This window comes from Narcine bancroftii, chromosome 1 (genome assembly GCF_036971445.1).
Source record: "Narcine bancroftii isolate sNarBan1 chromosome 1, sNarBan1.hap1, whole genome shotgun sequence".
NCBI lineage: Eukaryota > Metazoa > Chordata > Chondrichthyes > Torpediniformes > Narcinidae > Narcine > Narcine bancroftii.
The window spans coordinates 258,903,391-258,920,182 of record NC_091469.1 but is presented as its reverse complement, the minus strand read 5'-3'; the positions used below and the strand labels follow the sequence as shown (position 1 = coordinate 258,920,182).

At 42.6% G+C, this 16,792-nt stretch overlaps 1 protein-coding gene across 1 annotated transcript; it reads left to right on the top strand.

Moving 5' to 3' along the window:
- The first annotated feature begins 8,788 nt into the window (after positions 1 to 8,788).
- Positions 8,789 to 10,324, top strand: LOC138755574 (general transcription factor II-I repeat domain-containing protein 2A-like). The gene is made up of 2 exons (XM_069921842.1): positions 8,789 to 9,758; positions 9,873 to 10,324. The coding sequence occupies exons 1-2, from the start codon at positions 8,789 to 8,791 to the stop codon at positions 10,322 to 10,324; spliced, it is 1,422 nt and encodes a 473-aa protein (XP_069777943.1).
- The last annotated feature ends 6,468 nt before the right edge of the window (positions 10,325 to 16,792 follow it).

Genomic DNA, 16,792 nt, shown 5'->3' with positions numbered 1-16,792 from the left:
TTTTCACCCCCCCCCCCTTCTCAGTCCCAATGGCAGGCAAGGCCAGCCGGCTGCATTGCACCCCCGCGTCGGATACGCGGGCGACTTGCCTCCCCCTTGCCAGGTGCCAGCGACGGGTGGAGACCGCGGGACCGGACGCAGCTCAGTCCCCCTCCTGCACGGGCGGCAGCGGCGGACTCCCGCCACCGCTCAACCCAGCATGCAGAACGAGCCGGGCCAAGGGCAGAGACGGCGGCCGCCAATCGGACGCCGGTTCTTTTCCCGTTGGCAGGCGCGCGAGCCAATGGGAGAAGGGCCAGGGCGGGTCCAGGGCGACCAGCAGGTTAGGCTACACACAGCTCGGGCTCCGATTCAGCACGGTGACAGCGACCTGTAGGATCATACCACTGGCCCAGATTGGTGGGGGGGGGGGGGGTCAGCCCTTGTGCTCATTGACAGAATGTTTAAAGCGACCTAAAAGTAGCTTCAACAATCGAACCATAGTGTTCAAAAATCTTATTTTAAATTCCATCCACCCCCCCCGCCTGGTTTAGAAAGTGTCAGATAGATGCACGTTGCAGCATTCGCTGGAAAGAGCTACTCGTGAAACTCTGGGTTAAATAAAAAAAGCAAAGCGTGAAACTTCTCAGGCTTAAAAACTGTCAAGGGGTTAGATTTTCTTTCATTAAAAAAAAACATAGAGGAGGCAATTTTACCCAAATGCAATGTTATAAGTGAACGGTCAGACAGAAGGTGGTGGAAATAAGGATGTCTTTTTTAATTTTCGGTTGCACGGGGGAGTTGCATTGTTTTCGTGACACCCGTTTACACCCCTGAGGCTGCTCTGTGCAATATTGAAAACGTCGCCGGGCTCTCGGGGCAAATAGGCGCAGTAACCGTTCGAAATGTGGTCGGGCCAATCCGGTTAAAATGCAAAACTCATGACAAATATTAAATAGAAATAGGGAGATTAGACAACCTCCAGATATTATAAAACAAAACCTGCCCCCGAAAGCAATGAAGACAACATCTGGCCGCGATCCAAATTAAAGCGAGTCCCTTTTTTGTTTTGCAGGAGTCGCTCTTCTCTCTTTTGACTGTGCTCTTTCTAGCCCGAGTCCGATTACACTGCAAAGTCTTGGGTTGCATTATATAGACTATATTTAACCAAAAGAAACTGGCGGATTGGAGAGGAGTCTGCTTTCCGGCTCAGTGGTGGCAAACTTGGCACATCCCCTGAGTCAAGCCGGCTCATGCAAGAGGGCAAATATCTGCTTTATTATCCTGAAAGGGAGTTTAAAGAACAAGTCGCCCCGCTGCCAACGAGCGGAGTCGTGCTCATTCCCACCTCTCCCGACCGTGGCCAACCCTGCGTGAAATACCGTCACTTTCGCCCAGTCCGGGGCGGGGGGAGAAGGAGGGAAAGAGGGATCAATCTTGCTCCAAGTTCATTGTTGGCTGTCCTTTTAAAAACATTGAACAGGGACGATCATTTTGGCTGCTCGGTGGGGAGAGAAAAAACCCCCGGAGGCGTTGTAACTGCCTGTGCAATTAAGCCAGGAACTGGTGGCAATGATCAGTACTTTTATTTTAAATTCGGTGTATGAAACAGTCAGATAGAGCCAGACTTCATTTATCTTGGCTGCTCCCACGTCAACAGTCCTGGGACCTGAAAACTGCTGCCTTCGCTTTATTTGCCCCCCTTGCCCCGAGGAGACTGGGAGTTCGCGATGGAAAGGCTTGGCTCGCTGTCACCCTCTCCCATATGCTACATCGAAACAAAGTGGGGTCGTCCTGCGGAATCAACCGAGTGTCATTTATTTATATCGACACGTTGCAAGTCAACAGCAACACCAACGGTGACTGTGTAATCGGGGATGGCGTCAGTCTTGTGTGACACCTGCCGGTACCGTCCAGTGATGCGAGCGAGGTGTGGAAGAACTCTGGCCAGACCCGAGGTGTGAACTGTCCTCGCCCCGCTTCCCAGTGTGAACAGCCAATGGCACGTGTCAATACCCTTGAATTTCACGCCCACACACTTTTTTCACGTAAATCTTATCGAGTAACAATTGCCACAGTAATGAAAAGCTGGAGGGTTTCATGAATCCATACCTTGATGAAGGGCTGAAGCTCGACACGTCGGTTATGTATTTTTTTTAATCTTTGCTCTGGAAAGGACACCGTTTGACCTGCTGAGGTTCTCCAGCATTGTGTTTTGACAACAAAACATATACTTGAAAGAGTTGCCTTTGGAGGGATGTGGAATTAGCAGGCAAATGGGATTAGCATAGATAAGCAAGTTGGGCAGCAGTGGGCCGAATTCAATGCTGAACTACTTACTCTGTGACTATATTATTAATAATTGTTATCAACCGAGAGAAAATGCTAGAGAATGAAAGGGCTCGATTTAATAGTAAAAGTATTACTGCCTCTATTATCGTTGCCAGAGCCAAAAAATTTTATCCATGAAGAATGATTAGAAAAGGTTGTTCTTTATGGAGCAAGTGTATAAAGGGAAACTTTTTGAGTTGTATAAAGTTATCTACTTAACATAAATAAGGACAGTTTAAGGTTAAGGGGTAAGACACTAAAGACTGAGTGAGATAAGAAGAAACTTGGAACCGTAGAACATTACAGCCCCTCGGCCCTTCTAGTGTGTGCTGGACTATTATTCTGCCTAGTCCCACTTACCTGGACCCAGTCCAAAGCCCTCCATTCCCTTCCCATCCATGTTTCTATCTAAATTCTACTGAAATGTTAAAATTAAGCCTGAATTCACCTCTTCAGCTGGCAGCTCGATCCACATTCCCACCACTCTGTGTGAAGAGATGCCCCCCCCCTCCATGATGTTCCCCTTAGACTTTTCCCCTTCCATCCTTAACTCACATTCTCCAGTTTGAATCTCAGCAACCCTCAGTGCAAAAAGCCTATCTACATTTAGTCTGTCTATACCCCTCATAATTTCAAATACCATTGCCAAATCTTCCCCCATTCTTCTAGACTCCAAGGAATAAAGTCCTCACCTGTTTAAAACCTTTTGCTGGTAACTCAGTTCCTGAAGTCCAGACAACATCCTAGTAAATCTTCTCTGCACTTTTTCTATCTTATTGATATATCTCCTGTAGCTAGGAGACTAAAATTGTATCAATTACTCAAAATTTGGCCTCATCAATGTCTTATACAACTTTACCATATCATCCCAACTCCTATACTCAATACTTTGATTTATGAAGGCTAATATGCCAAAAAAAATCTTTACAACCCTATCTATCTGTATTCCCAGATCCCTCTGTTCTGCCACACTCTTCAGTGCCCTACCATTTACCATATATGTCCTTTCTTCGTTTGTCCTTCCAAAATGCAACACCTCACACTTCTCTGCATTAAATTCTATCTGCCATTTTTCAGCCCATTTTCCAGCTGATCCAGATCCCTCTGGAAGCTTTGACAGCCTTTCTCACAGTCCATAATGCCTTCAATCTTAGTGTTATCTGCAAAATTGTTAATCCAATTTACCACATTATCTTGCAGATTAATGATCAAATAACAAGGGTCCCAGCACTGATCCATGAGGCACACCACTATTCCAGTCTAAGAAGCATTCACCTGGCTTCTCCCATATAGCCAATGTTGTATCCAGTTTACTACCTCTCTATGAGGACCTATCGTCTGAACCTTTCTGACTAATCTCCCGTGGTACCTTGTCAAAGGCCTTACTAAAATCCATGTAAACATCTACAGTCTTTCCTTCATCAACTTTTCTGGTAACCTCAAAAAACTATATAGGATTGGTTAAACATGACCTACCACGCACAAAGCCACGTTGTATATCACTAAATCAGTCCCTGACTATCCAAATACTTTTATACCCAATCCCTAAGAACACCTTCCAATAATTTACATACAACTAACATCAGGCTTACCGGTCTATAATTTCTAGGGTTACTTTTAGAACCTTTTTTAAACAACAGAAAAACATGAGCTACTCTCCAATCTTCCAGCACCACACCCATGGCTAAGAACATTTTAAATATTTTTGTCAAAGCCCCTGCAATTTCTACATTAACCTCCCTCAAGGCCTGAGGGAATATCTTGTCAGGTCCTGGGGATTTATCCACCCTTATTTGCTTTAAGACAGCAAGCATCTCCTTCTCATTAATCTGTATAGATTTCAGGACCTCACTGCTTGTTTTCCTTATTGCCAGTTTCCTGAGTAAATACTGATGCAAAAAAAAAATTCAGATCTCTCCCAGTTCTTCTGACTCCATATGTAGCTGACCGCTCTGATCTTAAAGGGGACCAATTTTGTTCCTTTTGCTCTATATAAACCCTTAGGATTTTCCTTCACATTGTCAGCCAAAGCAACCTGTTAGCCTTCCAGTTTTCTTTCTTTAGGTTTCTCTGGATTTTTTATACTCCTCGAGTACTTCATTTGCTCTTTGTTGTCTATACCTGCTTATACACCTCTCTCTTCTTCAGAACCAGATCCTCAATATCCCTCAAAAACTGAAGTTCCCTATGCCTGTTAATTTTGCCTTTAATCATGACAGGTACATACAAATGCTGTTTTCGCAAACTTTCACCTTCCAAGGTCTTCCACATCCTTGCCAGAAATCAACTCATCCGAATCCATGAATTCTAGATCCTTTCAATCCAGACCTATCCTTCTCCAAAATTAACTTGAAACTAATGGCAATATGATCACTGGACCCAAAATGTTCCCCTACGCATACTTCTGTCACCTGTCCAGTCTCATTCCCTAATAGGAGATCCTGTATTGCACTCTCTCTAGTTGGTACCTCCATATATTAATTTAGAAAACTTTCCTGAACACATTCGACAAATTCCAAGCCATCCATCCCTTTTTCAGTATGGGAGTCCCAATCAATATGTGGAAAGTTTAAAATCTCCTACTATCACAACCTTATGTTTCCTGCAGTTGTCGGTTCTCTCTCTACAGATTTGCTCCTCCAATTCTCATCGACTGTTGGGTGGTCTATAATACAACATCCATGAGTGTGGTCATACCTTTCCCATTCCTCAGCACCGCCCATATAGCCTCAGTAGACAAACCCTCTGGTCTATCCTGCCTCAGCACAGCTGTAATATTTTACCTGGCAAGCAATGCCATACCTTCCCTTTCATCCCTCCCCATCCCCTTCTATCATGTCTAAAGCAATGGAAGCCCAGAATTGAGCTGCCAGTCCTGCCCCTCCTGCAACCAAGTTTTATTAATGGACATAATGTCATAATTCCACATGCCAATCCACACTCTCTAGTTCATCTCATCAATACTTCTTGCATTGAGAAATTTCCATGATGTTCAATACTTCGACTTCTGACATTGCGTACAATCTTCACCCTCTTTTTCCTCCTCCACACCTCTATCTGCTCTGGCCCTCCTGACTATAGAAAGCAGTTGTGACTTGATTGGCTAAAAAGCTCAAGGGGTATGGAGAGAAAGCTGGAATAGGATACTGAAGAGTATGATCAACCATGATTATGTTAAATTGAGCAGGAATTAAGGAGTGAATGGCCTTCTCCTTCTCTTATTTTCTACTTTAATTCCCCTGAAAAGTGGGTTCAAAGAACAGAGGGCACAGAATTCAAGTAACTGATGGAAAGATGGAAGAGGAGATGAGAAATGTATTTCCACCCAGAGGGTGGTAGACAGCTGAGACAATTCCAGAAAGGATGATAGATGCAGAAACCATCATGTCTGGGACCAAATGATGAAAAGTGGGACTAGGTTGCATTCCACTTGTTCAACTTGTGGCAAGATGGGCCAAATGGCCTCCCTTTGCTTCATAAAGTTTCTATCAATATCATGGGTCTGATCAAATACTTCTTTTCAATGCCTAACAAAACTCAAGAGTTGAATATACAGCATAGTAACAGGTCATTTCGGCCCACGAGTCCATGCTGCCCAAATTACAGCTCATTAACCTGGTACGTTTTAAATGGTGGGAGCAAACGAGAGCCCTCAGGGAACACCCACGCAGACACAGGAAGAATGTACAAACTCCTTACAGACAGCGTGGGATTCGGACCCCAGTCTAAAGCATATAAAAGTTTTGGGAAAAAAAGGAAGACAATAGCTGAAGAGGAATCTAGCAGAAGTATAGAGAGTTTGATTTTTAAAAAAAGAATAAAATGGTTGCATATTTACCATCTGCAGTGACAGCTGATACGTAAGTGAAAGTTAGTTTTCTTTTTTATATCCATGTATTATACCTGAGCCTAACCTGACCACACCAAATATAGAATCAATTAATTCAGATCACATTCTTGGTGGTTGTAAAAGGCAAGTGCAAGCAATAGATCTGCTGGACAAATAAAACAGCATGTTTATACAAGGGTTGTCACATTTCATCATGCCTATATGTTAACATGTGATGAATATACAGTTGCTGACATCAGAATCTACTCCATCTTGTTAAATATTATGCAGAAACTAATAAGCAACATTGCTGACACATGTACAGGTTTTATACATTTTTATCAGTAAATCAACTTCTCAATGAGACAAGTGATCCATTACACCATGGGTTGTATTGGATCTGTATCCATTCAAAGACACATTGGTCTTATCCAGTTTTAATTGTAACATTTTACAAGTTTCTACAGATATAATCTGGTGGAAAACAGTTTACTTATTGTGCACCATAAATTCCAAAGAAGTATTTCATAGTATTGGTCTCTTGTATACTATTAAATTGTAGCAAGAATTACCGGTAGTCTATAGATCTTTAGTTTCAATCCATGGAAAGCAACAGAAAAGACTGATTTCAGAGGATGACTAAAGGAAAAGATCCACGAATAATGTGTTAAGGATGAATTTGCCAGGCAAGCCGCCACAGGTTCACCCTATTTACGTCTCACCGTGTGAGTCTTGAGAATAGAGGTCATCTGAGATGTATGAACATCTTATGCACCACCGGAACATCTTATCAGTTAGGGTTAGCACTGCTCAATGGATGATCCATCCACCTTGAAGTGGTAACAAGAGTGATGCTGCTAGAAGAGCTGTTGTCTCACATCTCCCAGTGACCAAAGTTCAATTCTGACTTCTGCTGCTGTCTGTGTGGAGTTTGCAAATTCACCCTGTGACAGTGTGAGTTTCATCCAACATTGATGGGTTAATTGGCCTCTTAAATTGCCCCTGGATCAGGGCTTCCCAAACCTTTTAGCTCACGGAATCCTTTGTGGGGAGCACTTGGAAATCGCGGAACCACGTGGTTACCAACCGGAAGCCGACCGGAAGTAGAAGGGCTCAATTTCTGGTTCGAGCGTGGTTGAGTCTAGTTTAAATTAAATTATTTATCTTAAACAGTAAGCAATCTGAGGCCATTTCTTAAGAATTTGATTATTTTGTTTCAACTGAACATTAACCAAATTGCAAATACAAATATCATTGACCTCTCAGACCCCAAATGCCCACCGACCTTCCAGAAGTGGGTATCCAACCCATCCCCAGTGCCCAGAGGCCAGATCTTCCAAAGCCTCTGATGCAGGTCTGCACTTCGGCCCCAGCTGAAGCTCCTGATGTCTCCAACATGGGTTTGCATCCTGGTCCCTGCTACCCACAGGCCCGAGCTTCCAACACCTCCATCACTAACCTCCGTCCCCACCGACCAGGTGCTGGAGCCACCATCACTTCCACAGGTTAGCCCACACATGTCAAACTCTGGCCCGCGGGCCAAATTTGGCCCGCGATGTAATTATATTTGGCCCGCAAGATCATATTAAATATATATTAGAGTTGGCCCGCTGGCCGCCGGACAAGTATAGCACATGCACAGTAGCAAACACTACCATAGTAGTTTTAGCACTTCCACAGCAGGCACAGCAGTACACCGATATAGTTAACGGGAACGTTCATTAGATATTCACAGCGGCGCCGATACAACGGACCCGCCGCCTAGCTACAACGGACCCGCCGCCTAGCTCCATGTGGCTGAACGTGGTGGGTCACCTCCGCGTCTCCTTGAGCTTCATCTGTGGGCAGGTGCTGCTGGGCATCGGACTTTCCGCTGGGGTGGAGGTCGTGGATGAGTTCCACCGCTCTCACGGTATTCCCGGTGAGATGGCGAGACCAGCGGGGTCTCCTTGGGTTGTTGGCGGCGGTTGCGGTGGGCGGAGGCGGGGGCGGAGGAGGGAGAGGGGGCGGGGGGGAATGCCGCTCGGGCCTGCTGGCTGGGCTGGGGAGGGCTCCCTGCAGACCTCCACTCCCTGGCATGCTTCTCGGCAACGTGCGATCCTTGGCAGGCAAAATGGACGAGCTGGAACTTCGGGTGGCTGATGACCGTTATGTTAAGAACTGTGGCGTTTTTTTTTGTTTATTTAACTTCCGTGGTGCTGTCTGTGGTTGAGTTGCTGCATAGGTTACCTTGAACTGCTGTCTTTTAATCTCGTTGTATACTTTGTACAATGACAATAAAGCTATTTGAATTGAATCCCAGAATGCTTTGCAAATGCATGGGCGCCCCCACCTCCTCTGTTTATTTTCATTAACATCTGCGAGGTCCTGTTGCCTAACTCACATCTAATAAACCCCTTACAAAAAATGGCCAAACGAAAGATAGAAAACAGGACCTTTCAAGACAGGTGGGAGGCTGACTATATGTTCATCATTTTAAAAGAGAAACCTGTTTGTCTTGTGTGTGGAGCCAGTGTGTCTGCGGTTAAAGAATATAACATAAAACGACACTATGAAACAAAACACCAGGACAGGTATAAGGATCTGAACGAGAAGCAAAAGCTCCAGAAGGTGGAGGAGATGAAAAAAAGTCTGGTTTTACAGCAAACTATGTTCACCAAAGCAGAATCCCAAAGTGAGGCTGCTGTAAAGGCTAGTTTTATTGTGGCCGCAGAGATCGCCAAATCAGCCAGGCCCTTTACGGAGGGAGAGTTTGTTAAAAAATGCCTGCTCAAAGTTTGCGATGTCATTTGCCCAGATAAAAAGCAAACGCTTTTAAATGTGAGCCTGAGAAGAAACACCGTGGCTGCGCGTGCTTGTGAGCTTGCTACTAATCTACAAGAACAACTAAAGGAGAAGGGGAAAGATTTTATGGCATACTCACTTGCTGCAGACGAGAGCAGCGACACAACAGATACTGCCCAGCTATCAATATTCATCCGTGGAGTGGACACGAAACTTTCCGTTACAGAGGAACTTTTAGGATTAAAATCCATGCATGGCACAACGACAGGAAAAGAAATCTTCGAGGAGGTGTCCAAATGTCTCAATGAAATGATGCTGCCTTGGGATAAACTTGTGGGACTAACGACAGATGGTGCACCTGCGATGCATGGTCAGAAAAATGGACTGGTGGGCAGGATTCGGGAGAAGATGTGGGAGAATCACGCAGGTGAGCTTACAGTTTACCACTGCATAATCCACGAGGAAGTCTTGTGTGGCAAAGCCTTGAAAGCGGAGCATATTATGAATACTGTAACTCGAGTAGTTACCTTCATAAGAGCCAAAGGTTTAAATCACCGCCAGTTCCAGTCCTTTCTGGAGGAGTTAGGGTCAGAATACGGAGACGTGCCCTATCACACAGAGGTACGATGGCTTAGCCGAGGAAAAGTACTGAAGAGATGCTTTGAGCTGCGTGAAGAAATATGTCTGTTTATGGAGAGCAAAGGCAAAGATACAACAGAGCTCAGGGATAAAAAGTTTCAATGTGAGCTGGCATTCCTGTGTGACATCGTGAGCCATCTCGATGCGCTAAAACTGCAGCTTCAGGGACGAGGGCTTTTAGAACCAAGTTGTGCTTGTGGGAGACTCAGATGCTGCAGGGAAACATGGCTCATTTTCTGTGCTGCCAAATTATGAAAGAACAGATCTCACCTGCCGTGTTGCCCAGTGCAGAGTTTGCTGAAAAACTAAGCGTACTTCGTGCGGTTTTCCCAACGATTTGCTGACTTTGAAGCCCAGAAATGCAGATTTGAATTACTCAGCAATCCGTTTGCGGTTGACGTGACAAGCGCTCCAACCAACCTCCAAATGGAGCTGATTGAGCTCCAGTGTAATGACACACTCAAGTCAAAGTATGACTCTGTCGGTGCTGCGCAGTTCCCACAGTTCCTTCCCGACACACTGCCCCAACTCCGTACACAAGCTGCTCAAATGTTGTCAATGTTCGGCAGCACGTATCTCTGCGAACAACTCTTCTCTTTGATGAAGATAAACAAAACACCACACAGGAGTCGTCTTACTGACGAGCACCTTCATTCAGTCCTGAGGATTTCCTCAGCTCAGAGTCTGACACCAGAGTTTGATGAACTTGCATCTAAGAAGAGATGCCAAGTATCTGGTTTAGACCCAGGTGCATCAAAGTAAATCACAGTGTAGCAAGCTAAGCTTGGATTAATATTTTCTTTGGTTAACTTTGGACTGTTCATAGTTGAAAGATTGGATTTTCATTGAAGTGAGTTGTTATTTTTTTGACTTGTTGGCTTGTGAAAAAAATACATTTAAAAGGTGCTTAAAGGCTAGATATTATTTATTATTTATTGAATATTTTATTTCTTATTTGTTAATGCTTCTTATGGAAAGAGTTTAACCAAAACTATTATTAAACATTTATTTTAATAAGAAAAAGTTTAACATTACATATGTTGAGAGAAAACATGCAGATGTTGTTGAAAATTTTCAATAAATATTTAGTTCGGCCCTCGACTTAGTCAAAGTTTTTAATTTTGGCCCTCGGTGAATTTGAGTTTGACACCCCTGGGTTAGCCCAACTGCAAACATAGTGTAGCACCCTGACACCTTTATTGACACAGGTCCAGGTTCCAACCAACCTTATTCCGGTGCCCACCAACCTCAGCAAGGGGGGGGAGGGAGCGAGGAGTGTCAAAATAGTTTCCGATCAATAACTTCTTCCCGCAGGCTGTGAAATTGATGAATATCCTGTTACTGAGTATATCATCCCAAAATATTTATAGATATTTATTTTAAGTTATATCTTCATGTGTACAGTGTATGTGATTATTGTGTCCTGTGTATTGTGTGTGTTCATGTGTGCACTGTAGTCCGGAGAAATGCTGTTTCGTCGGATTGGGTATGTACACTCAGATGACAATAAACTTGAATTTGAACTTGCACAACACAGTGGTGCTGCCGATAGCTTAAATACCTTATGTCTTGGGTTCAGCTGTGATTTCCAGAACTGTCCAAGTGAAGTTTGTGCATTCACTCTGTCACTGCATGGATTTTCCCCAGGGTGCTCTGGCTTTATCAAAGATTAATAGGTCAGCTGGCTGCATTAAATTATTGTTGAAGTAAGTAGCTGGTGGAAGAATTAGGGCATGCTAATAGGTATTTGTAAGAAACTAAGTTTGAGAGAAATAATGGACAGCATGGATTGCTTTGAGAGCCAGTTATAGATGCAATGGGCCAAGTTGCCTCTTTCAACGACACAAAAAAATCTATGAAATATGGAATAGAAGAGGAACTTCTTTGACATAGAACCTTCCTCTACCTCAGTATTTTTAAGCCAAAGAAATAATTCTTGAACCTTGGAAACTATTTATTGTGTGAAACACCATGGTAAGAACAGCTGTGGAATAAATGACTGGATAATTCCAACTGACACCAGGAGAATTTCCATGTTCTTCACTACACAATGACTTTGGATCCATTGTGTTCACCTGAGAGGGAAAATAACACCTCATTTGAAGATCTCATTTAATGCTTGGCACTTTTTACAATCAAGCACTTCTCTACTACCACATTGGAGCCACAGCTGAGATTTTCTGCTCATGTCGTTAGTTAAGGAGCCATAATATTTGACCCAGAAAAAAGATACCACTGAAAAATAGTTGGCATTGCAAGTGAATAAATTATAAAGCAAAAATATACTGCCAGCAAACGAGAGAGCAAAATCATCATCACAAATAAACGGTGGTTCTTCCTGACAAGTTTTGGAAATGAAAGAATTAGGAAAGGGCACCAACTACCACATAGTGTGAACATGAAGAGATGGGTGTTCAAGAGCGCTGGAGAAACTCAGCAGGTCATGCAGAATCCATAGGATGTAAAAGGCAGTCGATGGTTCGCACCTGAGCCCTTCATTGAACTGTCTTTTACTTTCTATAGATGCTGCACTGGACCACAGATTTTCTTGTTTACCATCAAGAGATAGCTATTGACAAAATTCACTCTGTTTACACTCTGTACAATAACCATTGTAGGTACAGTAGAATCCCTATTATCTGGCACCTACAGGATGTCAGAGATGCAAATTTTCTACTTGACTGAGATTCACTCTTCCAATGCCTAACTAATACACCTGCATTAAAAATACACCATTTAAAAGATGAAGCACAGTGCAAAATGTAAAGTAATATGAAAACAATCAGTATTGAAGTCTTTAATTATGTAAAGTTCATTTTAATCAAGCAATTCTTGTAATTTACAAAATTTTTAATTGATCCCCGGTCACTGACGCTGTAACAATGTTGCTCTAGCCGATACACTAACCGTGCCACCGTCGTAATTAACCTCCCACCTCCCCAAGTTTACAGTAAAAGCCTTATGGCCTTATGATATACTCTATACTAATAAAGTTATAGACTATTACTAGGCAGGGATAGGGAGACACTTTGGGAGAGTTGCCCCACCGGCCTGCTCTTCATCCTGGGCACTGCCATTTTATTCAAACACAACTTTATTGAAACTTTATTCAAACAGCTGCTGCAGGATGAGGGGAGTGGGGGAGGGGTGGGGTGGATCAGTGTGCTCCACTGGCTGAATGTTTGCTCCCAGGTGTTTGTGTGTTGTTTCGGACAACATTTATTTTGAGAATTTTAAACTTTTATCTGTATTTAAAATTTCATTTATTTTAATTTTTTTTACTTTAATATCCTATCCTATCCTTCATATTCTATCCCCATCCCACTGGATTCAACTCAAGTGTCCCAGTCAGACCCTCAACACACTCTACCACCTTCCCACCGCTGACAACCCAGCTCACCTCCACCCAAATGGCGACAGCGAAAGGAATGTGCACACATTGAGGGGCATTGTAGTTCAGTGAGGCAAACTTCCTCGTGTCCAAGGAAGACTCAGTGCTCTCCTGCTGGATTCATCTGTCCATTCTTATTTACTTGAATATTCATTGATTTCCTTGCTGGTTGTTTGAATTTCCAGTTGATTGGATTCCGGATAATGGGGATTCTACCGATCTTGGAGTCTGACTTAATTCAATGGTAGCATTCTCACCTACGAGATAAAAAGTGGTGGATTAAGGACGTGGTCTTGAGGCCTGAGCATGAATTGTATTGCACTGCTGACTGAGGTGCAGCATTGGTAGTTTACACGGGCTCTGCTGTCCCTCAACAGGTATGTATGATTCAAGAAAGAACAAGGAAATCTCCTCACTTCCCATCTAGCATTCAAAATTGATCACCTTTATTTAATTGATGTTTGTTGGAGCTTGTTATGAATTCCAATAACTTATTACAGTTTAATTTGGGTAATAGTTTACACACTGATTTGGGACATACTAAATGTAAAATAATTTCAGAACTTTAAACTGCACGGTTGGCGTAGCGGTTAGCTCAGCACCTTCACAGCACCAGCGATCAGGACTAGGGTTCGAATCCCGCGCTGTCTGTAAGGAGTTTGTACGTTTTCCCCATGTCTGCGTGGGTTTTCCCCAGGGGCTCCGGTTTCCTCCCACTCTTGGAAACGAACCAGAGGTGTAGGTGGATTGGGGGTAATTGGGCGGCATGGACTCGCAGGCCGAAACGGCCTGTTACCATGCTGTATGTCTAAATTTTAAAAAGCTCTATAATCAAGATCTTTTGTCTCGATTCAGGGTCCTGACCCAAAACGTTGGCTGTTTTTTTTTTCTCTCCATGTGCTGAGTCCTTCCAGGTTCTCTTTAGATACTTAAGTGTCATGTAGGAAGACTAAACCTGCTTCAGCATCAGATTTGATCAGTCCTTGATCACCTCTTCCACCTGCTGACTGTGACCTTTCAGTCATTACTTCCTTATCCACTGGAACTGATTTATTTGGCTTTGCCACATTTATCTTCCTATCACAAGCTCACATCACTACTAGCACCTTAAACCTCTCTGCTTCCTGCTTTTCATTGTGTTCTTCTTTCTTGTAAAGAGCTCTCACTATTTCTTACAGCATAGCATTTTGAGATTCAGAGTAATTGTGAAGTTCAATTCTGTATTATTAATTCTATTTTAATATAGTTTCTGCTCATCTTCATGGCAATGAATAAATATTTAAGATGTAAATTAGTTTATCTGTTGCAAACTACCTAGTACAGTGAGACTGGTTCTTCTGCAAACCAGCTAACAAGTTACCACTATATTCAGCTGTAGCACGTCGAATGACTCAAAGACTTGTTGACTCAAACCAAGGCTTTTATTAACAAAAGACTGGAGTGTAGTACATCGAGGGCAACCAGTCCAGACTGACCTGGATCTGGTTAGAAGCGGCACCTTATGACCTGGCCAGTAGGTGTGGCTACGGCTCTCAGCCAATCATTAACACTATATACAAATATATACAGAGGTGATTGGATCCCATAGTATCTCAACAGCCATGCAAAGAACACAATTTACAGAGTATCGGACTACAATGAAAAGGAAGATCAGGGCAGCATTAGAGCACTGTTGTAGGGTTCATTCAGGAGTCTGATGGCTGCAGGAAAGAAACTTAGAGTATCTTAAAGACTGTTGATGTGTGCTTTCACACACTTTAGCCTACTCCCTGAAGGAAGGAAAAGAGAGCGTGATCAGCATGTGATGGGTTTGCTGCCTTGCCTCGGCAGTGAAGGATGTAGTCAGAGTCTATGGAGGGGAATGGTGTTTTTGTTCTATTCTGGGCTGCTTTCATTACCTTCTGTAGATTCTCCTCATCTTGAAAGAGCAGCCCACCACACCACACTGCGATACACCCAGCAAGTATGCTTTTGACAGTGTCCCTGTAGAAGTTGCTGAAGGACATTGGGGACATGCCGAACCTCCTTCACCTTTGGTGGAAGGCAAGGTGCAGATACACACTCTTGATCACTGTGTCAATGTGCTTGTCCCAGGTCATCAGAGATATTTGTTCCTAAGAACTTGAAGGTAGCTACTCTTTTGACTTCAGCAATGTGTACAGAGATGTGCCACCTCTCCTGGAGGCAATGATCATCTTTATTGAAGTTGAGGGAGAGGTTGTTATCTTGGCACCATTCCGCTGGAGTTTAAGTTCATTTCCTATATACTGATTCATTGTTATTGATACCCAGCCTAGTAATGTTGAAGATGGAGTTGTAACAGTATTTATCTGTATAGTTCTGGGTGTATAGGAAGTATGGTGGTGGACTTAATACATATCCTTGAGGATTGCCGGTATTGAGTGTGATCATGCCAAGGAACATAGCAGGAACCAAAAGGTTTGAAACTAAGGGAAAAGCTAAGTGACATTGGTGACAAAGGTCAACAATGGGAGAATCAATATCAATCAGCTTCCTCTCATGGGAACATTGTTTCTAGTTTGCAGCTGTGTTTACATCCAGTACTCAGCTCGTTTATATCAGCAAGGCAGTTCTAAGTAATTGCAATAAAAATAGACCGAAACACCTTTGCACACCACTGATTAAAGCAAGAAGTGCTGGAAACACTCAGCAGATCATGCAACATCAGTGAAAAGAGAAATAAAGTTAACATTTCAAATATTCTTCCTCAGATTATTTCTGTTAGACCAAATAGGATTTATAAAGAATCGATAATCACACTTTAACATCCGTAGATTAATGAATATAATTTATCCCCCATCATTTAAAACTCAAGAATGTGTAGTGTTGTTAGATGCAGAAAAGGCTTTTCATTGAGTGGAATGGAAATATCTGTTTGAAATTTTGAAAAGGTTTAATTTGTCCCTGCTTTTATCTCGTGGATTAATTTGATTTATCAAACTCCAGCCGCTGCTGTAATTACGAATAATTAAAAATCTTCACTTTTTAGGTTATTTCAAAGAACTAGATAGGATTGTCCACTTCGCCCTTTACTATTTAATTTAGCTTTGAAACCCCTAGCAATAGCACTTTGGGATTCCACTGGCATTCGGGGAATTAATAGAGGAGATGGAATTCACAAAGTATCTTTATATGGAGATGTTCTTTTGGTATATATTTCAGATCCTGAAAAAATGTTGTCTTTGGTTTCACAATTTGGTAGTTTCTCTGTATATAAATTGAATCTTTACAAGAGCAAATTATTCCCAATAAACATGTGTATTTGTTTATAATTATACACCTTTTAGAGTGGTTAAAGATCATTTTACCTATCTTGGGGTTAAAATTACCAAAACATTTAAAGATCTAAATAAATTTAACTTTTTTCTTTTGCTAGATTATGTGAAATAATCTCTACCTAAATTTTTGTATTTATTTCAAGAAGTCTCCGTTTTTAATTCCAAAATCCTTTTTTGATAATATTGACTCAAAAATATCTTCTTAAGGTCACTCGATCCTTAAATGCTTTAAATCTCAGCATTGTGCAAGCTTTTTGTGTAAGTTTGTCCCGGCATCCTCTGCTTAAAAAAAAAGTCCCGTGTCGTCCACATCGAAAATATGCTCTGGTTGATAACCGTCATTACAGATTAACTCATCCAGACTGTTAATGAACTGTTTGGTGGCTCATTCATCGGCACTTGCTGCTTTACCTGAGACTCATACATGGTGCAACCTGTGTCTTCTTTTAATTCTCCTCATGTATTTTTACCTATAATATGATTAATAAAAAGATTGGAAAAAGAAAAGAACATTTCAGATCTGGCAGTCTTCATCAGAAC